At 44.5% G+C, this 24,372-nt stretch overlaps 1 protein-coding gene and 2 long non-coding RNA genes across 6 annotated transcripts in view; 2 read left to right on the top strand and 1 right to left on the bottom strand.

Moving 5' to 3' along the window:
- Window positions 1–2,476, top strand: part of LOC123579186 — a 34,626-nt gene extending 32,150 nt beyond the window's left edge. For both annotated transcript variants that reach the window (XR_006702671.1, XR_006702672.1), the window contains one exon: window positions 2,304–2,476. This is a non-coding gene — a long non-coding RNA (uncharacterized LOC123579186). The remainder of the gene's footprint in view (window positions 1–2,303) is intronic.
- Window positions 2,477–6,051: 3,575 nt separating this feature from the next.
- LOC123579188 lies at window positions 6,052–15,688 on the bottom strand. Its single transcript, XR_006702675.1, has 3 exons — window positions 15,575–15,688; window positions 10,515–10,638; window positions 6,052–6,366 (listed from the first exon to the last, which is right to left on the bottom strand). It is a non-coding gene; the product is annotated as an uncharacterized LOC123579188 (long non-coding RNA).
- The window catches only part of BBS2 (Bardet-Biedl syndrome 2), a 34,200-nt gene continuing 23,965 nt past the window's right edge, over window positions 14,138–24,372 (top strand). For 2 of the 3 annotated variants that reach the window (XM_045442806.1, XM_045442805.1), the window contains exons 1-2: window positions 15,805–15,954; window positions 20,650–20,877. In XM_045442806.1, the coding sequence (XP_045298762.1) occupies window positions 15,838–15,954; window positions 20,650–20,877 (345 nt within the window). In that variant the 5' untranslated portion in view covers window positions 15,805–15,837. Of the gene's footprint in view, window positions 14,229–15,804; window positions 15,955–20,649; window positions 20,878–24,372 lie in introns of those variants that run through there. The other variant, XM_045442807.1, reaches the window with a different exon arrangement.

The raw sequence follows: 24,372 nt of genomic DNA, 5'->3' as shown, positions 1-24,372 counted from the left end.
AGCCCCTGCCAGGTGCCAGTCACAGTGAGTTACAGTGCCAGCTCTAGGAATGCATCCTGGTGGCTCTAGCAGCCAGCAAGGAAAACAGGGTGTCCAAAACTACAGGTGTAGCACATGTTATAAGACAGAACCTGCAGAGAGAGGGTCGTAGGAGCAAATAACCCATTCAGGGGTTCGGGCCCCTGCACATCCCAAATAAGTGAATGTTTCAGCTGAAACCTGAATGTTGAGCAAGAGTCAGCCAGAGTGGAGAGGAGAGGGTGGGAGAGAGTCTAGGTCGAAAGGGCTTCCACCATCAGGGGCCGGGGGAGGGATAAGGGAACCCTGAGCATTCACACACTGAGAGATGCTCACTGGCACGGTCTTGGAGCTGTCGGGGAGTAAGAACTCCTGTCCCCTCAAGGGTCCTTGTAGCTGGACTAAGAATCAAATTGACTTGGGACAGATGAATAGGAGGAAATTAAATTTAATGATGTACAGATGGGGAATCCACACACACATGGGAATTCCCAAAACGGTCAGGCAAAATGAGGTACGTTTGTCATCCTGAACTGAAGAGATGTGCGTAGGGGCCTGGGACTTCAGGGCAAAGGAGTGCGCTTCAAAGGCCGATAAGAAGAAAAGCAGATGTTCAGTAATTAGATGTTGCCCCTGCCATACAGATGGGTGACTCAGATAAAATTTATCTCTGGTAATAACCCTTGTTCTGGAAAACACCCCCAATTTAGATTTTTCTGGGTAGTTAAAGGAGGGGCAAAAGTCTCCATTGAGCCCATAGGGTCTTGATTGCCTTCAGCTCGAAGTAATCTTCATGCCAACGTGGCCCATCTCGGGATGGCCTGCCCTCGTGCCCCTGCCCCCGCCGACACCCCACAGTCCAAGGTTGAGTGGTAGATTGGAGACAAGGAGGTGGACAGAGGCCTGCTCACATGGGGCCTTAGCAGCGAGGGCGAGGATTTACTTTTTTATTTCTTTTACTTTTTAATTGTTTACCTTGAAGGTAATAGCATAATAAGAAGTTTCTGAATTTCAACTCAAAAGGAAGTATTAAGATTTGATTGCATTTTTTTTTTTTTTTTTTTTTTTTTTTAGAACTCAGTGGTTATTTCCTTGGGTTGATCTCCTCCAAGAAAAAGCCTGGCAAACGAATCCCTTCTCATTCTGTCCTTCTGTGATCTCCAAATCCCCTTTCTGCACATTTTCTGTGTCCCAAGACACCAGCACCTTCCTTGAACAATAGGTACTATTGTAAATCCATAATTGTAGGGAGAACACTAGCCCCGAGAGGTCATCTGCTAAGGTCATCCAGCCAGAAAGGGGTAGAGTGGGGAATCTGAACATCAGTCCATTTGCTTCCAAAGCTGGGGCTCTGTCTACAAGAAGGGCGTGATCAAGATAATGACTGACAACCTGGCCATGTCCCCCCTCAGCCAGGTCCTGAGGTAGAAAAAGCCCCTATCTGTGGATATCTTGCAAGTGATGGAGGGAAAAAAAAAAAAATCCCACCTCTAACATCAATCTCTGCATGGAGGAGGTTCAAGGGAAAGCTTGGAGGGGCAGAAGCTGTGTTCTGCCTGTGTTTGAATACTAATAAGGCAGGGACGCCAGTGGCTAATTAACGAGGGCCTGACCTCCAGGGTTCCTAGGATGCCAGCTTTTGTTCAAGTCTTTTTTCCTTTAGAGAACACTGAGCTGGTTCCTGGACCGGATGCACCACAAAAGGGCCTTTCAGGACTTCCTTTGAATGAAGTGTTCTGTTCCCACCACAGCTTTTCAAAGACTGGGGGAGAAAACAGAAACTCAGAGGGACTAAGAAGTTCTGTTCTTTGAGGATGGGCAGGGGGCACGCTGCAAACTCTGAGATCAGGCCTTCATGGGCCAGGCACCAGGGGCTGGCTGGTCAGAGAGCCCGGGGCTGCCCAACCCTGAGCTGAGTCACGTTCCCAGCTCCCATGGTAAATTATCGCCCTTGGTTTACAGCTAGTAAACACAAAAGGAGACTGGAGTCCCTGGGATGGCTGTGGTCTAGATGCACCAGGAGATACAGATCCTCTTCTTTTCAGTCCCCAGAGGGGTCCAAAGAGGGCTCAGCCTGGGATTAATGCCACGGGTATCTCTGTGGGAGGGTTAGGTCTGTGGTAGAAAATTTAAATCATTCATATACTTGCAGGGAGGGATGACAGAATAATACAAATGGCATTTAGAGAAAATGATAAGATACCATCTATGCTTGTCATAATAGAAATGCAGATTGGAACTACAACCAGATATCATTAAAAAAAAAAAATCTATCTGATTGGCAGAGATCCAAAAATGTGAAGCGTGCGGTGTGCGGAGGCAGTGGAGAACCAGATGTGCGCATCCTGCGGGCCAACCGCGACAGCATCCAAAATGCAGGGGCGCCTGGGTGGCTCAGTCGGTTGGGCGGCCAACTTCGGCTCAGGTCATGATCTCGCAGTCCGTAAGTTCGAGCCCCACATCAGGCTCTGTGCTGACAGCTCGGAGCCCGGAGCCTGTTTCAGATTCTGTGTCTCCTTCTCTCTGACCCTCACCCATTCATGCTCTGTCTCTCTCTGTCTCAAAAATAAATAAAAACGTTAAAAAAAAAATTTCAAAATGTGAAAGCATATGTGCTTCCAGGAAGCACCTCCACTTGTAGGAGATTATCCTCTCTATGTATTTATTTACACATTGTGCACAAAGAAGTGGGTGCAATTCATTGTAATTTTGCTTATAAAAGATTGGAAAAGGACTAAACTGTCCATGACAATGGGGATTGGTTCAAAGAATCATGACACAGCAGTGCAATGAAATTCTAGGCAGCCCTTAAAAATATGTCTTCATATAGAGGGATCATGAAGATACATAGTGTTATCTGAGGAAAGGCAAGGTACAGAATGGTGTGCACATCAAGACACGAGATGCCACCATTTGTGGGGAGAAAGCAAGGAGAGGCTACCTAGACAGTCCACGTTCGCGTACGGACAGAATACATCTGCAAGGAGACGCAAGAAACATGTAATGGTGGTGGTTACCTCTGCGAGGGGTGCTGGGGAGCTGAGGAGGCAGACTTATGCTGGAATAGGCATTTATAGCATGTCAATTGCTTTTACCAAAGGGGAGTCTGGCTGGCTCTGTTGGTAGAACATACATGGCCTCTTGATCCCAGGGTTGTAAGTTTGAGCCCCACGTTAGGTGTAGAGATTACTTAAACAACAATGAAAAGAACTAGGCTGAATTACTTTTATCATATTACTTTTTCAAAAGGAAAGGAAGGAAGGAGGGAAGGAGGGAAGGAGGGAGGGAGGGAGGGAAGGAAGGAAGAAAGGGAGCAGGGGGACAGAGGGAAGGGCAGAGGGACGGAGGGAGAGAAGAGGGAGAGGGAGGGAGGAAGGAAAGAAAAAAACGAGGGAAGTATAGATGGGCAAAGAGAAAAAAATACTCAGTGGCAATCCTGCCACACTAATAAGCACTGATAAGATTTTGGCTTATATCTTTCTATTGTTTTTGAATTAATTTCACAGTTAAGGAAAACTTACAAGATTAGTATAAAGAACTCTCATATATCTTTTACCCAGATGTGCATTTTGCCACATTTATCATTCTCTCTCTCTCTTTCTCTCTATGTACATACATATATATACATATTAATGTATATACATATATATACATATTAATGTATATGTATATATAATACATATATACGCATTAATATATATATGTGTATTAACCATTTGAGAGTAAGTTGAGCCTTTGCTGCTAAATACTTCATTATGTATTTCTGGAAAACAAAGATATTAATTTATACAGCTATATTATAATCAACAAAATCTGGAAATTTAATGTTGACACAGTACCATTATCTAGTCTGCACGCTTTAACTTAAATTTTGCCAATTGTCTCACCAACGTCATTGACTGCAATTTTTTTCTTCTGCTCCAGGATCCGATCCAGGACCACCCAGTTACATTTAGTCGCCATGGGTTTCTATTCTCCTTCCGTCTAAAATAGGTCCTCTGCCTCTTTTTCTTTCATGACCTTGACATTTTGGAGGGGTACAGGCCGGGCCACTCAAGGTTTGCCTGACACGTCCTTAGGAGTAGATTCAGGTTTGGCAGTTTGGGCAGCAACACCACGGAAGTGATCCCGGGTCCTCAGTGCATCCTGTTAGGAGGTCTGTGATGTCAGTGTGTTCCCTTATTGGTGTCACACGTAGGGTTTTAGAACATAGAAATTAAATTACATCCAACAAGCTACTCTGTAACCTTTCTCCTTCCCCAGCGATATGCTCTGATCATCTTTATTTAAAAATTTCAGCTTTATTTATTTCTTTTTGAAGAGATAATACAGTTGGATGGCTCAAAATTCAAAGGAAGCGCAAGGGTGTGCGGTGAAAAGTCTGTCTCCCTCCCCTGAGCCAGCCCTGCAGTTCTCTCTGAGGCAACAACTGTTCCCTGGTTTTTGTGTCTCCTTTTGCTGATACTTTATATAAGCATCTGGCGAGAGGCCAGTGTGTGGTGACCATCGATTAAGCAGCATGCGGGACGCCCCCATTCACATCATTGTTTTAGGAGGGTGGCCAGAGGCCTGCAGCTTCCCAGGACCTCTTAAGAGACTCCTTTTGATCCTTCTAGAAACAGTGAGGTTTCTCCTGGAGCCCAGCCTGGATGATGAGCTCAACCTCCTCCCTCTTGGCTCCTCTGCCCCAGGAATTCCTGCTTTGCTGAGACATTGTCCCCCCATAATCCTCACCCCAAACCGCCCTGTCCTGCCTCACTGACTGCCATCTGTGGGAACGGGCTCTTTACATGCACTGTGTCATCTTCAAAGTGCTTTTGGCTTGTTAATTGGCCACAATTCACATTAGGCTGACTAAAGATCCCACACGTTCCCAACACAGGAGGGCTGATGTCACTGGCCTTGGGAACACCTTGTTGGCACCTCACCGCAGAGAGGCTGCTGGCTCTGAGTTATAGCTGATCCTGGGAGAGGATTCCTGGCTTCACCACTTTAATGCATCTCTGGGACCCTCAGTTTTTTGGGTCTGTGAAATGGGGTCGGTGATAGGGTCATCAGGAGGACTCAACATATGAAGTCGCCGGTGTGGGATGGCTGGTCCATTACTGTTGGTTCCCTTTACTCTCAGATGTCCCGTCCTCTACAAGACATTTCTCGTCATCTTTCCTCCACCATCCAGAGCATTCGATTTGTTCCTCTTTTAACACTGATCAGTTCTTGGCCTTGTATTAGGGTAATTCCGCCCCTGCTGCAGCCATGAACTCATTGAGCATGGGGCTTATGTCTAAGGCATCATTATACCTCCCTCAGTAGGAAGCCCGAGGCTGGCATGAAATTCTGTAAATGTTTGCATGCCCGAGAGGCAGCATCAGGACTGCACAAGAGCAAGGGCCCTAGAGCCCCACTCTGGGTGCAGCCCCGGTTCCATCACTAATTAGCTATGGGATCTCAGGCGAGTTACTTACCTCTTCATGCCCGGCAGTACTGACCTGTAAAACGGGACTAATTAATAATAGCACCTACATCATAAGGTTGTTCTGAGGATTAAGTAAGTTAATGTGCAAAGAACAGTAGCCACCACATGGTAAGAGCTTTATAGCTGTCGGCTATTATTATACCAGCATCTAGCAAGGGACCTTTCTCCTGGTGTGGCCTCCATAAACGTTTGTGAAGCCGGACTGACGAGATCGTATCCCCACCCTGTCCTCACGAATACACACACTTGGCGCGTTTCTGAAATTCTACCATTCTTTTTAATTTTTTAATTTTTTTAACGTTTATTTATTTTTGAGAGACAGAGAGACAGAGCATGGGCAGGGAAGGGGCAGAGAGAGAGGGAGACACAGAATCCGAAGCAGGCTCCAGGCTCTGAGCTGTCAGCACAGAGCCCGACGCGGGGCTCGAACTCACAGACCGCGAGATCACGACCTGAGCCGAAGCCGGACGCTTAACTGACTGAGCCATCCAGGCACCCCTTATTTTTTAATTTTTAAAAAATTTAAAAAATACTTATTTTTGAGAGAGAGAGGGCGAGACAGCGTGCGAGGGGGGGAGGGGCAGAGAGAGAGGGAGACACAGAAGAACAAGGATGCTCCCCAAAGCAGATTGTTAAGTGCAAAAAGCAAAATATAAAGCCATGTGTCTAGTATGCCACCCTTTATGGAGTGAACAGAAGCTAGGGAGAAGGGTTCAGGAGGAGAGCACCTACCTGTGTAACTCCAGTCTTCAGAAGGAGAGTCAGAACCTGGTCTTAGGAGGGTCTCCAAGGAGGGGGTTGTATGGCAAGGACTGCGGCGGGAGGGGGACTTCCTTTTCATTGCGTCCTCTTTAAAAATACACTCTTTTGTACTGTGACAAAATACACATAACTTAAATGTTACCTTTTTAACCATTTTAAAATATCCAATTCGGTGGCATTGGGCACATTCACGGGGTCAACTGTCACCACCGTCTGTGTCCAGGACTTTTTCCTCATCCTGTTAAACAATAACTCCCCACTCCGCCTCCTCCGCCCCCTCCCCCTGGAACCTCTGTCTCGATATAGTTGCCTATTTGTGTATCCCATGTGAGTGGAATCATACAATAGTTGTCCTTTTGTGTCTGCCTCATTTCACTTGGCTTAATACCTTCAAGCCTCCTCCACGTGGAAGCACGGATGCAGTACTTTTTATGGCTGAATACTATTCCACGGTAGGAATTTTGCCGATTTATCCGTTCGTGTACTGGTAGCTACTGGGACTGTTTGGCTGTTGTGAATGATGCCGTCTGAACACTGGCGTACAGGTAGCTGTTTGAGTGCCTGTTTTCAGCTCCTTTGGGTATAATCCCCAGAAGTGGAATTTCTGGAGCATATTGTGGTTCTCCTTTTAATTTTTTGAGGAATCATCATACGGCTTTCCACAGCGGCTGCACCCCGTTTTGCAGTCCCACCGACAGGGCACGAAGGTTCCGATTTCTCCACATCTTCGTGTTTATGCTTTTGTATCTTTTAATTGGATACGATATCAAAGTATTACCTATTCAATAATAAAATCTCTCAAGAAGCCATTGTTCTAAAGAGGTTGGGGTGCACGAGTGGAAGCACAAGACAGCAATGATGTCACAGGCAGCAGCCTTGTATTCAGCAGGCACGTGCGCACTAAGAATCCACATCATCCAATTGGACTGTCGATTCTGCATTATAATGGCTGCATTGTCACACTCCCTCCTGGGGAAGGAGGAGGTCAGATGAAAGTGTTGGATCAGGCTCTCCTGACTTCCCTTCCTGCTGTATCTGCGGAGGGGATACCCAGATAGGTGTAAGAGGTGTGGACAGTGAGCCCCTCCAGGCACTTTCTCCCACCTCCCTTGCCTGCGGGCTTCCACTGGCTTAGGCCACGCAGGGGGCTGGAGGGTAGGAGGAGAGAGTGGTGAGGCTCTTCATTGCTCAGCTTCCTCCTGGCTCTGCCACGTCTGTGAATGCAGCTCCAGCCAGGTGCTCCTGGGACGCAGCTCTCTTCTCTGGGGAAGGTTAGGGGTGGTGTGTTAGTTTCCCAGCGTCGCCATAGCAATGCACCATAGACTGGTGGCTTAAATAGCAAATTTATTCTCTTACAGTTTTGGAGGCTAGAAGTCTGACACCAAGGTCTCTGTAGGATTGGTTCCTTCTGAGGGCCATGAGAGGGGTTCCCCTGGCTTCTTGGGAGTGTGTTGGCCATCTTCGGTACTCCTTGGCTTATAGAAGCATCACCCTGATCTCTGCCTTCATCTCTTTACATGGCTTTCTCTGTGTGTGTGTGTCTGTATCCAAATTTCCCCCTTTTATAAGGACACCAGTCATACAGATTATGATACTATAACCACCTCTCTTAACTTGATTATCTCTGCAAAGACCCTCTCCAAATAAGGTCACATTATGAGGTCCTGAGGGTTAGGTCTCCAACATACCTTTTTTTTTTTTTTTTTTTTTTGGTGGTGGTCGGGGGACACAATTCAGCCCATGACAGGTAGTCGTGGCTGCCTCCTTATCCCGTGTTGGTTTCCTAAGTCCTGCCCACACCTCCACACCTCTGTTAATAGTCTCTTGGTTAAGTTTCTCACAATCCTGGCTGAGCATGACTCTGTGTCCCGTCAAGCCTTTGTACCTTGGCCAGTTTGCTTTTGTCTATTTTTCAAGACAATAGCCCTGATCTTTGTTTCCTGGTGTCCCTGCTGGACAATTCCACAAGTGAGGGAAAGGACTTCTGTGTGTGTGTGTGGTGGGGGGTGGGGAGCGGGTAGGGCTCAAAATATATTACGTCTGCAGTCTCCTCAAGCAAGGAGTCATGGTAAAGTGTGCCCTGGTGGGTATGGGAACTAGGAATTCCATGCCCATCCCCAATACACACACCCCAAGGAACCCTTGAAGGGTCCACCTGGGGGTTCTTGGCATAAAGAAGCCACGGAGGGAAGATGATACATCTTCAAATACCCCAAAGGTCATGTAGTCAATCTGTCTGTTTCTACAGAGAGACTGATACGTAGGTCAGTCTAATATAATGAGTAAGAGACTATTTATGTAAGTTTATATAAAAGATATATATGTATAACATATAAAAATATTTATGCACATAATGTCAGTGAGAGATTTCTGAGAATCGTGTTTAAAAGTAATGGCCTCCATGTGAGCTGTGAGCATCTCAATCATGGGAAGTATTCAAATAGGGGCTGAATGGTCAGAAGCTGGGGCTGGTGATCTCTCTGCCCTTTCCGACTGGGAAATGCCATGACTGTAGAATTGGGACTTGGAATTTCTTTAGCCGGCTCTGCCACCTGAAGATATGGTGCTCAGATTTGCAAGGCTGCACTGTGCTGTCAGCTCTAGGGATTCATACCAACATAGAAAAACTCCAGCTTCTAGAGCAGGTGCCCCAGCCGTTGGCTTCCCACCAAAATAGGTAATTACAGAAGCTGAGTCAAGCTTCAGCCAGCGTCTGATGCTGCCCACACCCAGGTATGGCTCCAGGGGGCTATAAAGAGCACACTCCTTGGAAACTGGAACAGACCCCGGCTATCAGCTTTGATCTGTGCCCAGGCGGGGCGGGCTGGGCCAGGAGCTGTTCCTCTGCTCCTTGGGTGCTGGGCTTACCGACTGCATTTGAATCCTGCTAGACCAAATCTCTTCTTTATTTCCCTAAAGAGTCTCTAAATGCAACTTATTGAATCGGTCTTTAAATAACTAAGGATGTGAGGCAGAGCATTGCTTTATTGTGTTATGAAGTCCTCATATGTCCTGGTCCTCATGTGTGGAAATGGGAATCATTTCCTCATGGCTTCCCTTCTCTTCGGGAGTCTCAGGCCCACCCAGAATCATATTCAGAATCATGCATCCCCAACATCTCAGTCATGGTCTTTGTGAGTGTCATGGTGTAAAAACGAGAAAAAGAAGGAGGCACCGCTTCTCAGTGCTTCTTGGTGCAAAACCATACAATCTATTTTGAATTTTTTCAGTGGGAAGAAGTTATGTAGGCCAATGCTATAGGGATGGGGATGACAAAGCAGGGTAATGAGAGAGAGAGAGAGAGAGAGAGAGAGAGAGAGAGAGAGCCCCAGGAGCTCCGGGTAGGCCTCTCTGAGGAGGGGTCCATTGAGCTGAGATTTTATTGACACCTGGAAGCCAGGCTTGACAAGATCTGGGGGCAGAGCACTCCAGGTGGAGGGGGCTGTAAGTGCAAATGTCCTGAGGTGAGGCCACACTTGGTGTGGTGGGGTGGTTCACAGACACCAGAGCTCTGTAGGCCAAGTTAGGATTTGGGGTTTTACGTGTCATGGGAAGCCATTGAAGGCTTTAATGTATGGCAGTGACTTAAAAATGGATTTGAATTTTTTTAAATTTAAAATTAAAATTTAGATTTTAAAAATTAAAAAAACCCTACTTCCTCGAGGTATAATTTACATGCAATAAAATTATTTTAAATGTACAGTTTGATGAGTTTTGACAGATGTGTATGTCTATGTAACCACCACCACAATCAAAATATATAACATTCCTATCACTCTAAAAAATTCCCTTGTGCCCTTTAGAGTCAATCCTCCTTTCCAGGACCATCCCAATCTCCAGCACTATGCCAGACTTCCTGCAGACTCTTCATCCAGTCTCCCTAATGTTACCATCTTATATAACCACAGTACAACTGTCAAAAACACAAAATTAACATGGGTGTAATGTTACTAACCAAACTATAAATTCTAGTCAGACTTCTCCAGTTTTCTCACTAATGTCCTTTTTCTCCTCCAAGATCCAAGCCAGGATTGCATTTCCTAACCATCTGCCCTGAACCTGGTCCACTCTGTGACAGTTTTTTAGTTTGTCCTTGCTTTTCATGATCTTGGCAGTTTTGAGGAGTACTGGTCAGGTATTTTGTAGACTGTCTCTCATTTTGGGCTTATCTGTTGTTTTCTCCTGATTAGACAGGGCTTACGGGTTTGAGGGGAAAATACCACAGAGGTGAAGCCCCGTGCAGGATAACGTGACTTACCATATTACTCATCGTGATCATTCAGTTGAGATGGCATCTGCCGGGTTTTCTACCAGTTCGATGACATGCATGGGCGGTGGGGGGCGGGGTAGCAGCAAACTGGAGTTGAAATTAGTTTCTGCATCTGAAAAATGGGGATAATATTACCTATCTCACAGCACTGCTGGAGGATTAAGTGAGATCGTAATATGAGTAATTTAGCAGTCTGCTACGTAGTGAGTGCTCAACAGATGTTAGCTTCTATTATTAGTAGTAGTGGGGGTACCTTTTCTCCTGTCTACTGACCAGAAGGAGCAATTTCTGTTGTTGTTGTTTTTTTTAATATGTGACATGCTGCTAAGTAAATGGCTTGGAATCTGATTCTTCATTTCCTCACTTCTCGCATGTGTGACATGGGCTAACCAGAGACCCAGATGGACAGCCTCACCCCCATGGCCCGCAGCAGACCCACTGCAGTCAGGTGATGGGAATCAGGTGATGAAGGGTTGAAGGAGGGGACACCTGGGAGGGCTGCTCATAAAGCGTTCTCACAGAGCCTGGCCCTGTGCTGCCCTGCTCTCCTCCTGCCCCTCTGTGCTCTGAGGAAAGATCCTAATGGCCACTGCCCTTAAGTTTGGGGAAATTTCAGACTGGGGTCCTTTATAGGCAGGTTCTGGGGCAATAAGGGTGGGGAGGGGCTGTGGATCTGGATCTCTGAAATTCACAGACATCCTCCACTCGCACACTATATTATCCTTTTTTTTTTTTTTTTTTTTTAGAGAGAGAGAGAGAGAGAGTCAGAGTGAGCAGGGAAGGTAAAGAGAGAGAGAGGGAGACACAGAATCTGAAGCAGGCCCAGGCTCTGAGCTGTCAGCACAGAGCCCGACGCAGGGCTCGAACTCATGAACCGTTAAGATCATGACCTGAGCTGAAGTCGGATGCTTAACCGACTGAGCCACCCAGGTGCCCCTCGCACACTATTTTAAAGTGTGTGTGTTTATTACAAAAGTACAAACTTGCTGTGAAAACAGCAGACATCACAGTGCACAAAAGAAAAGTCCAAAGTCCTCTTCCAGGGGTGCCTGGGTGGCTCAGCTGGTTAAGTGTCTGGCTCTTGATTTCCACTCAGGTCATGATCTCACAGTCGTGAGATCGAGTCCCGAGTCGGGGTCTGTGCTGGGCATGGAGCCTGCTTAAGATTCTCTCTCTCACTCTCTCTCTGCAAACCCCTCTCAAAAAAAAAAAAAAAAAAAAAAAAGTCCACCTCCAGCTGGCCCCCTGCCCCAGTCCACTGTCCAGAAGTCAATCCTGTGACTGACAATGGGAGGCCTTCTGTCCCAAGGGTCCCTCTCAGCTGGCCTCTCTCCAGGCCTGTAATCCAGAGTCCTAAGGCTCACAAACCTCTGTTCTTTACACCTGCACACCCTCTAGTGGGAATGCTTCACATAGCGAGGTGAGGACGTGGGTGGGGGGCAGGCAGGTGGCAGGTGTGGCCCAAGGCCCCTGGGAAGTGGGCATCCCAAGATGGATCTCACCTAGTTTCCACCATACCCTTCTGTCTAGCTAGGTGGGTTTTTCCCACCCCAGGGATAAAAAGGAACCAGGAACAATGCTACTTGCTAAAAAAAAAAAAAGAAAGAAAGAAAGAAAAAAAAAAGACACCAAATTTATTACAGTAGCGATGCTAACAAGCCAAAGGCAGCTTTCTCACCGAGAGGTAATAAGCCCGTAATGCAATAAGAACCATTTATGGGAGCCCTTATTAAGTGCCAGTCATTGTTTTACTTCTATTAATTTGTATAATTATCACAACACTCCCCAGAAGTAGTACTGTGGATATTTCTCTTTTCTAGAAGAGGATGCCGGAGCTCAGGGAGTTCACTGCGGGAACAGTACGTGCAGTGGTTAGTAGTTCAAGCCCTGGAGCCAGACCACCTGCGTTTGCCATCCTTGTTCTGCCACTTACCAGCTGTGTGACCTTGGGCTTGGGTTATAAACCCCCTGTGACTCAGTTTCCATTCTTGTAAAATGGGGATGACAACAGAATCTGCCTCCGAGGCTGGCTGTGGGCATGAAGTGAATAAGTGTGTATGTCAAATGCTTGGCACAGAGAAGGCACTCAATAAGTGTGTACGTTAGGATTCATTGATGGGCCCGAGTCTCAGTGCGTGACTGGTGGAGGAGGAATTTGAACCCAGCTCTTCATACTTCGAGACTTGTGGGCTCATGCACTATGTAGGGCTGCCAACCTAGAGCCCACCAGCAGAGCCCCAGGTCTCACTGATGTGAAGATAACAGGAGTCTTCCCTGAAAAGCCAGTGATTCCTGGGGTGGGGAATCACTGGAGGTAGGGAACACTCTGGGACTACTGGTAGGGGGAGAGGCCTCTCTGGGCCAGCCTCTCCTAGCTGTTGTTCCTTCCTCCTTGGAAAAGAGCCTCCAAGTCCTCTGCTCTGTCCAGTGGCAAAGAGGCAAAAAGGATGGGGATTATCTACCCTTCTGGGGATCCTTGCTGAGTCTAGTTAGGATTGTGATCCAAAGACTCAGATATTCCCAATATGGCAAATACTCCCAATAAATACTCCCTAATTAGGATTGTGATCCAAAGACTCAAATGCTCCCAGATACTCCCCATATGGCAAATGATGTGATTTCCCGGGCCCCTCCTAAATGTAGGAGATATGACTGTCTGGAGTTGTGATGTCCAGCCTGTCCCCAAAGATGGGAGGGGGTTATGAAATGAGGGAAAGGACAGTCCAGGCAGAGGGTAAATGTGAGAAAAGGTAGGGAAGCTAGAGACAGCAGCAGAGACGGGATCGAGTTCGAGGCAAGAGGTGGCAAAAGAGGAGGCTTGCAGAGGCCAAAGGTGGTCAGAATTTGATTTCCATAAGCTGTCAAAGAGCTTGAGCTCTCTTTGGTAGAAAATGGGGAGCCACTGAAGAGTCATGAAGGGAGGAGGAGACAAAGGAAAAGTTTTGTCATCTGTAAAATAGGGTAAAATAGTACCTGCCTCTTAAGGTTATTATAGGATTGAGTGGGATGATCCACATGAAGTCTTAGAAATGATGGCATGTAGAAAATGCTCAATAAATGTCAGTGATGCTGCTGCTGCTGATTGCAATGTCCTGTTAGGAAGAGAAACCATAAAGGTCCAGGCCACCAAGGCAGTACATAAAGTGAGTGAGGCTTCGCTGGGTAAGTGGAAGGCCAGCCTCACAGGGCAATCCAGTTAGACATGGACTTGTCCACCTGCTAAGCTCCTTGGTATGGCTCACAGCCCTAGGTGATGTGACCTCTTTCTCACTCACTAGGTTCCAGCCACGTTGTCTTCTTCCTGATCTTCGAACATGCCCAACCTGGGCCTTTCCCCCTACTGTTGCCTCTGTGTGGGAAGCCCTTCCCCCACACTTTCTAATGGCTGCTGCTTTCTTGTCATAAAGATCCTAGTTCAGGTTTCTCCTGAGAGGCTTTCCCTGAGGCCTACCCAGCACCTCACCCTTATGACCAGACAAAATGATCTTACTTGCTTTCATGGGTAATGTTTGTTGCTCCCTACGTCCTCTAGTTTGTAAACTCCACAGGGGCACAATTACATCTTTCTTGTTCACTGCTGTTTTCATAGGTCCTCTGACACTGCCGGGCATATGGAGACCCTCGATAAATGTCTGTCCGAAACTGATGGCCTGAAGTGATCTCTAGTAGAGATTCATGCCTTTCAAGCTGTTCGTGGGAAAGGTGGCCTATCAAGCTGAGATCAGCTATTAGCAGAGTGGAGTGGATTCAGTCTGATGACAACTTCATGGAAGTAGGGTCTGGGGGTTGAGGGGAAGGATACTTCACAAAACAAAGTAAATTCTGATGGATGAGGGCAGGGGGACAAGCCCAGGGCAATTCCCACTACGGGGAACTCCTAGGAACTGTGATGTCTCCCTAAGTGACAGGGGAAGTGGTAGGGCAGAAAGGGGCTGGGAGAACTCAGAGGCAAGGCCTATCAGAGGAGGTGCAGAGGTCCATTGTCTGAGGTCTGACATTCCGTCAAGGATCTCAAATTTAGTCCTTTGTCATGATCTCCAAAAGAGGTTGTACCTAGTCACAGACACACCGGTAGGCTTTAAGAAAGATGTTCATTTGTACAGCTGTAATTACAAAACCCAAGTAACAAGAACATTTTAGAACTCATCTTTTAAGACCTACTTACAGCATCTGACACTGTTATTTTCCTTCTCCCTCTCTTCACTTGGCTTACGGAACACTATACTCCTGGTCCTACTTCCTCAATGGCTGCTCCTTCTCAGTCTCCTCTTTTGGTTTTTATTAATCTCATCTCTCACTTTTAAATGTCTATCTCCAGAAGGCAGCCAGAGGGAGCTCTCAGGGCCTTTGTACCTGCTGAAACACTCTTCCAGGCTGAATGCCTCACTTCAAGTCCTCGCCTAAATGTCAATTGTCAGTGAGGTCTCTTCCCTCCACTTCCTCCAACCCTCTACCCCTCTTTCCTGCTTTAACTTTATAGTTCTTATTACCAAATGACCTACTACATGTATTTCTTGTTTAGTGGTGGTCTCTGGTGACAAATATGTTAGTGCCAGGAGAGCACCAGTGGAGTAGTAAACGCTATGTTTACTGCTGTACCTCTTTTGTCTAGAACAGTGCCTGACACACTGTGTACTTGAATGAACGATGAGAAGTTCTGTGACGTTTCAATTATGCACGTTTTCAGTTAAAAATATATAGGGAATTTTACAAGCGGGGCCCTAGACTATTTAAACAGGAGAGTCTAAAGCGTGATTAAAAAGATTATCCGGAAAGGATCGTATAGTTGGTGTAGGTAACCACGGTGGTTTGCCTCGACTAACAGTTAAGTCAAAAGGCAGAGCAGGCATCCAAGACACCTTTTCTTGAATTAATGACCCTTTGGGAGTGCGGTACTAGTGTGTGGAATCTGCAGGGGTGCAGCTTGGTTGTGGTGCTAGGAGAAGCCCCGGGGGTGCAACGGCTCAGACCCATTCGTACAGTGGGATGGAACTGGGTCAAGTTAACAGCAACAAAACACGCAACTCCACCAAAGAAAGCGAACCAACCTCAGGATCAGGCTCTCGGACCACGCAGGCGCAGAAGGACCCGGGCGGAGCCTGCGCAGCCGCAGAAGAGGCTCGGCGGGTCTGAGCAGCCACAGAAAAGAGCGGGCGGTTTGGGGGCCTCCTAGATCCCGCACTGTTTCGCGCCAGGTTTGAAGCAGCTGAAGACGGGCTGCTCTGGTCCCCGAGCCCCGCACCGCGGCGGGTGAGGCCGGCTCCGCTACGCATGCCTCGGGCGGCGAGCCCTCTTCTGAGCCGCCGCCATCATGCTGCTGCCTGTGTTCACCCTGAAACTGCGCCACAAAATCAGCCCCCGCATGGTGGCCATAGGGCGCTACGACGGGATTCACCCGTGCCTGGCAGCCGCCACCCAAGCGGGCAAGGTAACCGCTCCTACCACACCGAGCCCGGGTCCCTAGAGTCCCCAGGATCTCCGCAGGCCGCTCCGATGCGACCCGCCCCTCACCCTGCGACCCCGCCCCCAGCCACGGTTGCCCGGCGACCGGGCCGTAGCGTCGGTAGCAGTCCTTCCCGCGCAGAATAAGGAAGAATAATGGGGTCTCGCATGAAGGGCTTTTTTAAGCACTTAACTTTACTTGTCTTCAGGCATTTAGACTTGGACAGTGTTGGAGTTCCTGTGCAGATAGGGAGCTTGGGGAAGAAAAGTCCCCAGAAGGGAAGGGGCTTGGTCAGGGTTAGGAGTGGTAGCCCACCCCAGAGTTGAGTCCAGGGCCTCTGCCTGTCACTCTGGAGCTCCTTCCACTATTTTATATTGCCTCTCGAGCCAAACAACTTTACAGAAAAAAAGGGAAAAAAATACAAAGACCCCTAAGTTAAATAATTAATTTTCACCTGATCTTTATCCATGTACATTTATGTCTTTTCCTACAATTTATTCGCCTAAGTACCCGTTAGACGCTTACTATGTGCCAGATGCTGTGCAAGGTGTGGGAGTCACAGAGGTGAAAAAGACATGGTCATTTAACATTCAGGAAACTTAACACCTCCCTTGTGCTAGATGTTGGGGATTCAGAGATAAAGCTGGAATCCCTGCTTTCACAAAGTTTATAATCCTGCAGGGCTGCAGACAAGGCAAATCAAGGCACTGATGGAGGCATAACCAAATACATGGAATACAGTGACACCAAGCGCAATAACTTTTAATAGGTACAAGGCTTCATTACATTAATTATCTCCTCATCCTTGCTACAATGCCAAGAGTAGCAGCATAGCACAGGTCTTGGCTCTAGTACCTACTAATTTCATGACCTTGGGCAAAGTTCGTAATAATAGTATCTGCCACATAGGGTTGTTATAAGGACTAAATAAGTTAATACATGTAAAGCGCTTGACATATGAGAAATGTAGGCATATAAGCCACTAATTGTTAATTGCTATTTTCTTTTTGTTACTCCTACTTTACTGATTAGAATAGCGGTTCAGAGAAGTTCAAAGTAATGCTTGAGGTCATGCAACTAGAAAGTGGTGGCAATGAAGTTAAAGTACCTGTTCTTGACCCAGTGTGGAGTTTTAAAAAGTGTTTATTTATTTATTTTTGACAGAGAGAGACAGAGACAGAGAATCCTAAGCAGGCCCCGTGCTGTCAGCACAGAGGCTGACATGAGATCTCACATGAGATCATAACCTGAGCGAAATCAAGTGTCAGAAGCTTAACGGACTGAGCCACCCAGGTGCCCCAACCCAGTGTGGATTTAAAATGTGGATTTAATAAGCTAATATTTATATAATGGTTTAAAGTTTTCTTTCTTTTTTTTTTTTTTAAACTTTACGTATTTCGAGAGAGAGCAAGAACGTGCTAGCATGCACAAGTGGGGAGAGGGGCAGAGAGGAAGAGAGAATCCCAAGCAGATTCTGTGCCATCAGTGCGGAGCCCAATGTAGGGCTTGATCCCACCCACCTCAAGATCATGACCTGAGCCAAAATCAAGCGTCGGAGGCTTAACCAACTGAGCCACCCAGGCTCCCAGTTTATAGTTTTCGAGACACTTCTACCTACGTTGTATGTTACGTAATATGCCTTGAGATACATAAGTAGAAAGTCATTACAATTCATTTTCATTAGGTAGTATAATGTAGTAGAGCCCCTAGCACAGAACCTGGCATGTGATAATGTTAGTTACTGTTAAGAGGTACTGACAAATGCCAAAAAGAAATTCGTATAATTCTGTGGGTGCATGGCAGCTAAATAAATGGGCTGAAAAGGTCCCATCAATATTGGCCCCACCCCTAATTTGTTGAGGGCTTACTACTGCCGCACACTGTTCTTAGCTTTGCAGTTGCAAGGTTGAAAGTGACAAACCTCACCCATTTGGAGCTTACATTTGAGAGGGGGAGCCAGACACCAGGGGGAGATAAAATAAAATACGTATATTTGTATTATATTTGTATATTTTTATTTTTTATATTTTATTTATATGTTAACATATATTTATATGTATATACATATAAATAACATCAGATAATGTCTCCATGGGGGGCGGGGAAACAGTAAGGGGATAGAGATGATGGGAGATTGCTATTTTAGACAGAGTGATCCCTAGGCCTCTAATAAGATCATTGTAGATCAGAGATTTGAAGAAAAGGAGGAAACAAGCCCCACATATTTGTGGAGTAAGTGCCTTCCAGGCAGAGAGATCAGCAAGTGCAAAGGCCTTGAGGTGGAAGTAGCTTGGTGTGTTCCAGGGAAGTGAGGGCTCTAACAGAATGAGGGAAGCAGTGAGGTAGCCAGGGGCGGGATCATATAGGGCCTGTAGGCCATGTAAACATCATTGTTTTGGGTGATGGGGTTTGATTAATGTTTTAAAGGATAACTGGCTGGTACTGCAACAGAGATGCAGGGAGCTAAGCCTAGCGGTGGAAGCAGGAAGATCAGGCAGAGGTTTTTATGGAAACCCTTTCATTAGAATGTGATCTAGAGTGAAAGGCAGGGACACTGGAGTCTAGGTCTGTTTCCGGAGTTGGAAAAAAAGAGACAGAGGACGAGAAAGTCCTGTGGCCTGTGTAATTGGATCTTTTCTTTAGAACTTTAAACAAATCTGGATTTATGACCTGATATTTTATATTAAGATTTAAAACGGTAGTATTTTATGATCCAAGTAATACCAGAATATATTCTTTTTTAAAAACAATTAAACATTCCCGGTAAGGCTGAAGCCCTCCTTGACCATTGGAGCTCACGTCTCCAGAAACAGGATTTTGACATTATAAGTAGGATTCTGTTGAGAATGTGAATCTGACTTACTGGAATCTGGCCTCTGAGCCTGAGCAAGGATTTTATTTGTTTTGTTTTGAGCAAGGATATTTTAAAAAGGGGTTTCTTGCAAGATGAACATTAGTGTTTTCCTCTGGGGACATTTTTTTCTCTCGCCTATGGGGCTGAGGGGACCAGTTGGATTTCTACTTTCATTAGTATCCCCTCAGTTAGAATAAATGTTGTGTGAACTTCAGCCAGTCACAGAGAGTGATCCATTTGTTGTGTGACTGAGCTTGGCTTTTTCCATGCCCGAGGGACAAGTAGGTCTCCCGGAACCCGAGAACGGCAGGAGGGAAGCTAGGGACAAGTCGGCTCTTGGGAATCTCAAACTCTTTCTGTTCCAATAGCAATGCACAGCAAGTCCAAAAGTGATTTCTCCTCCTGTTCTCCAGCCTGTCTAATTACTGGGAGACTCTGAAAGAATTCTTTTGTTCCGAACTGTTATAAAAGGAAGTAAGACATCATGGCCAGAGTGTAGGGTCTAGAACCAGATGCCAGGCTTCAGGTCTTTGCCCTGTCACTTAACAGTCGCCAGACCTTGGGAAAGGGCATTAACCTTTTTGACCTCATCTGTAAACCTGAGTTTGCTGTGAGGATCAAATGCAGTAACACTTATTAAAGCACATTACAAAGTATTACACGAATGAGGACATGAACATGATATTCCATAGCTACATACCTTTTCTGTGTATTTCCAGTCAATTCCTTTGAAAATTATTTGTTGTTGAACAGGCCGTCTTGTTTAGGTAATAACTTAAAATTAGTCCTATTTGGATTTCTACCAAAGGGATGAAATACTGATTTAAAATCAGTGGATTTTAAAACTGGAAGAGGCTTAAGGGGTCCCTAGTGCAGTATTTCCCACCCTTTTTTTCTTCGTAGAGACCGTGAAGATTTCCCTAATGAAATTTTAATACCACAGATATACTACATGTCTGTTTTTGTTCTGTGCCCTTTTGGGGCCACAGCCATGTTAGTATCCAATATACCTCTGCCCCACATCCAGTTACCCCTTTTGGGATAACACAGACACACACACATATGTGAGTGTGTGTATGTATATGGTAGTTGAAACTGCTCAGTTTGGATTAATTATTTAATTCCGTCTTACTAGTATGGTCCATGAAACCTTGAAGAAGCTTGATCGTGTGACTCAGTTTACATTTGTAAAACAGATCTACTAACTGCCAGACTTTGAAACTACCAGTTTTAACCCTTAAAACAACCAGTTTTTTTTTAAGTTTTATTTTTTAAGTCATCTTTACACCCAACATGGAGCTCCAACTTACAACCCTGAGATCAAGAGTCACACATTCTTCCAGATGAGCCAGCCAGACACCCCTAAAACAGCCAGTTTTAAGGGCTAGGAAGTGAGTTTATGAGGTGCTGGGATGAAAGATGCTAAAGGAAGTGTTTATTACTGTATGCTGTGTGATATTCTTAGTGTGTAGCAACCACACTGTAGCTGGTAACGCTTCTGGAAGGTTGATCAGGAAGAGGCTAGTTCTTAAGAGTACTTGACATCCTGCTGGTGGGTAGCCTGTAAGCTGCCCCTGGAAGCAACAACTGCATCTTGTCCATTACCTTGTTCTTCGCAAGGCTAAGAACCACTGAATTTCCATAATTCATAGTGGTTGAAAGCTAGCAATACACATAACTGTGTATGAGTGTTTTGTTTTGTAGGTGGTTAAAGTGACCTCTTGTTAGTGTTGATATCTGTTAATACCATGGGTCTCTTAATAAATGTATGTTAATTTTACAGTTTTGGTATTTTAAGGGGATGTAATTAACTGTTTTTAATTTAGGTTTTTATTCACAATCCTCATACCCGGAGTCAGCATGTCAGTGCATCCAGGGTCTTCCAGAGCCCCCTGGAGTCTGATGTTTCACTTCTCAACATCAACCAGGCAGTCAGCTGCCTGACTGCAGGAGTATTGAACCCAGAACTTGGCTATGATGCTCTTTTGGTGGGGACACAGACTAATCTTCTGGCTTATGATGTCTACAATAATTCAGATTTGTTCTACAGAGAGGCAAGTATACCCTTTCATAACCATGATATTCCTGTTACTCATTAATGTCCATTGGCTTTTTATGATTGAAAGAGATCAGACATTTATTTTGGTTTGCTTATTGTATGGCTCTTGTGACGTAAACAACACAGAGATTTTTCCATTTACATCTGCATTATCTGTTTGACACTTACTTGTTTTATCATGGTTGGTAACTACTTGGTGACACTCCGGCTTGTCTCCCATGAGGTATATCTGTGATACCACCATCTGTCAAGATCTATTGAGAACTCAGCCAAGAGCCAGGAAGTCAGTAAACAGACCTCCTGGTGGCTTTGCATTAAAATTTAGTATAGTAGTTTGTAGGAGAAGCGCTTACTGTGGCCTGCCATCTATAGGCTACTGCAGCTTTATTTATTTATTTATTAAAAAAATTTTTTTTAATGTTTATTTATTTTTGAGACAGAGTGTGAGCAGGGGAGGAGCACAGAGAGAGGGAGACACAGAATCCAAAGCAGGCTCCAGGCTCTGAGCTGTCAGCAACAGAGCCTGACATGGGGCTTGAACTCACAGACCGCGAGATCATGACCTGAGCCGAAGTCGGATGTGTAACCGACTGAGCAACCCAGGCGCCCCTAGGCTACTGCAGCTTTAATACTCAAGTTATTCGTATTTATTATAGAAAAGATATGGAAGCAAAAAAAAAATACTCATAATTTCTCCACCTAGAGGTAACACGTAACTCTTAAACTGATTTTTACTAAGTGAAATTATTTATTTATTTATGCATTTTTTTATTTTAGAGAGAAAGCACATGCGAGCCAGGGAGAGAGGCAGAGGGGGAGAGAGAGAAAACCCCAAGCAGGCTCCATGCTCAGCACAAAGCCCAACACTGGCTCGATCCCGTGACCCTGGGATCGTGGCCTGAGCCAAAATCAAGAGTCAGATGCTCAACCAACTGAGTCTCTCAGGCACCCCACTAGGTGAAATTTTTTACGAAATGTGATCATTTTTTTACCCTCTAACTTATATTATTATAATAAGATATTTTAAAATATACTTCACATACCATACAATTCACCTATTTAATGTACAATCCAATAGTTTTAGTTTATTGAGGGACTTACTCAGCTATCACCACTATCAAGTTTAGGACATCTTCATTATCCCTAAAAGAAACCCCATACCCATTAGTAGTCAATCTTCATTGTTCCCCAACCTGTCTTAGGCAACCACTAATCTACTTCCTATCTCTGTAGATTTGCCTGTTCTCGACTTTTCATATAAACAGAATCATATAATATATGGTCTTTTGTGACGAGTTTCCTTTCCTTAAGATAATATTTTCAAGGTTGATCCATGTTGTAGCATGTACCAGTATTTCATTCTTTTTATGGCTGAAGAATATTCCATTTTATGGACATGCCATATTTTCTTTATCCAGTCATCATTAATGGACATTTGTGTTGTCTCTACTCCCTGGCTACTGCACACAGCCTTTTTATTCAATGCTATATTGTGAGCATCTTTATATGAAGTCACTGTATATCCCTGCATCATTCTTACTAGGCTGTATGTTTTTTTTTCATTTTGTTAATATGTTATAATTTGCTTAATCTGTTCTATATTGTTTCATATTTATGTTATGTTCATAGTTTCTGTATTACAGTTGATACTTTGATAAGCATATGTCTTTGCCAATTTCTCTGATTATTTTCTAAGGATAAGTTCCTAGAAATGCAATTACCCTTTTTTTTTTTTTTTGTATTTTAAAATTGAGATAAAATTGTACATACAGTGAAATACACAAACTTTACACGTACTATTCAGTGAGTTTTGATCCCTGTAACCAACATGCCCAATAAAAATACAGAACATTTCCATCACTTCAGGAAATATTGTTGTGCCCCATTCCAGTCATTTCTTCTATCTTACAGACTTTCACCGTTCTGACTTCTGTCAGCTTAGCTTAGCTTTCCCTGTTCTTGAACTTCACACAAATGGGATCATACACAATGACTCTTTGGTATCTGGCTTCTTGCATTTGGCAGGTCTGTGAGAGGCATCCATGTTTCTGCAGAGAGCAGTAGTTCTTTTTGTTGCTGAGTGGTATTCCATTGTGTGAATATTACACAGTTTGTGTATCCCTTCTTCTGATCATAGACATGTAGGATGGACATACTGAGTCATTTCTACTTTTGGTCAGTTATTAATAAAATTGTTAGAAATATTTCGGTACTTGTCTTTTTGTGGGTATATGTTTTAATTTATCTTGGGTGATACCTAGGAATGGTTGTACCATTTCACACCTCCCATCAGCGATGTACGTGAGTTCCAGTTGCTCCATACTCTGTCAACATTTGGTTATGCCAGTCTTTTTAATTGTAGCCATTTTAAGGTATGAAGTGGTGTCGTATTTGGCTTCATTTTGCATTTCCCTCATGACCAGTGATATATAACACCTTTTCTTGTGTTTATTTTCTAGTCGTGTTGTCTTCTTTTGTGAAATGTCTAGGTCTTTTGCCTTTTTTATTGGTAGTTTGTATACACTATTGATTTATAGATTTTCTTTATACAAATATACATATACAAATATACAAAATGCCTTTTTTATTGGTAGTTTGTATATACTATTGATTTATAGATTTTCTATATACAAATTCTTTTATATATAAAACAATGTTTACAATATATATAACAAATAACAATACATGTAACAAACATATTCTCCCAGTATGTGGCTCATTCCAATAAGTACGTGTCTTTTGATGAGCAAAAGTTTTTGATTTTGTTGAAGTGTAGCTGTTCAGTTTTTTTTCTTTAATAGTTGGTGCTTTTTCTGTCCTGAGAAGTCTTTGCCTATTTCAGGATCACAAAGATATTCTTCCTATGTTTTTGTATAAGACTGAAATTGAGTGTAGGATGTGTATGTGTGTATATATACTTCTAGGGAGAGAGAGAGAGAGAGATTGGAGGCTTTATTTTAAGAAATTGGCTCATGCAGTTGTGGAGGCTGGCAAGTCCAAAATATGCAGGTTAGGCAAATTCTCTGGAGATCCAGGGAAGAGTTGATGTTGAAACTTAAGTCTGAATACAGTCTGGTGGCAGAATCCTTTCTCCAGGGGTTCAGTCTTTTTTCTATTAAGGCCTTCAACTGATTGGGTGAGGCCCACCCACCCACGTTATAGAGGGTAGCCTGCTTTACTCAAAGTCTGATTTAAGTGTTAATCTCATTTTTAAAAAATACCTTCACAGAAATGCCTATAATGATGTTTTTGATTAAATATCTGGGTACCATGGCCTAGCCAAGTTGACACATAAAATTAATGGTGTCAAGAATTGAGCTTTGGAATTACTGAGTTAAAAATCTTTCTTAAATGATGAATATTGCTAAATTGTTCTATATAAAGACTACTGTTTTCCACCTTCCCCTCAGAATATGAGAGTGTCTGTTTTATCACACCCCAACCAACAATGGATAATCTTGTTATTTTTCATCTTTCTAATCTTAAAAAT

This window comes from Leopardus geoffroyi, chromosome E2 (assembly GCF_018350155.1).
Source record: "Leopardus geoffroyi isolate Oge1 chromosome E2, O.geoffroyi_Oge1_pat1.0, whole genome shotgun sequence".
NCBI classification, from domain to species: Eukaryota; Metazoa; Chordata; class Mammalia; order Carnivora; family Felidae; genus Leopardus; species Leopardus geoffroyi.
This window is presented reverse-complemented; position numbering and strand designations above follow the sequence as displayed.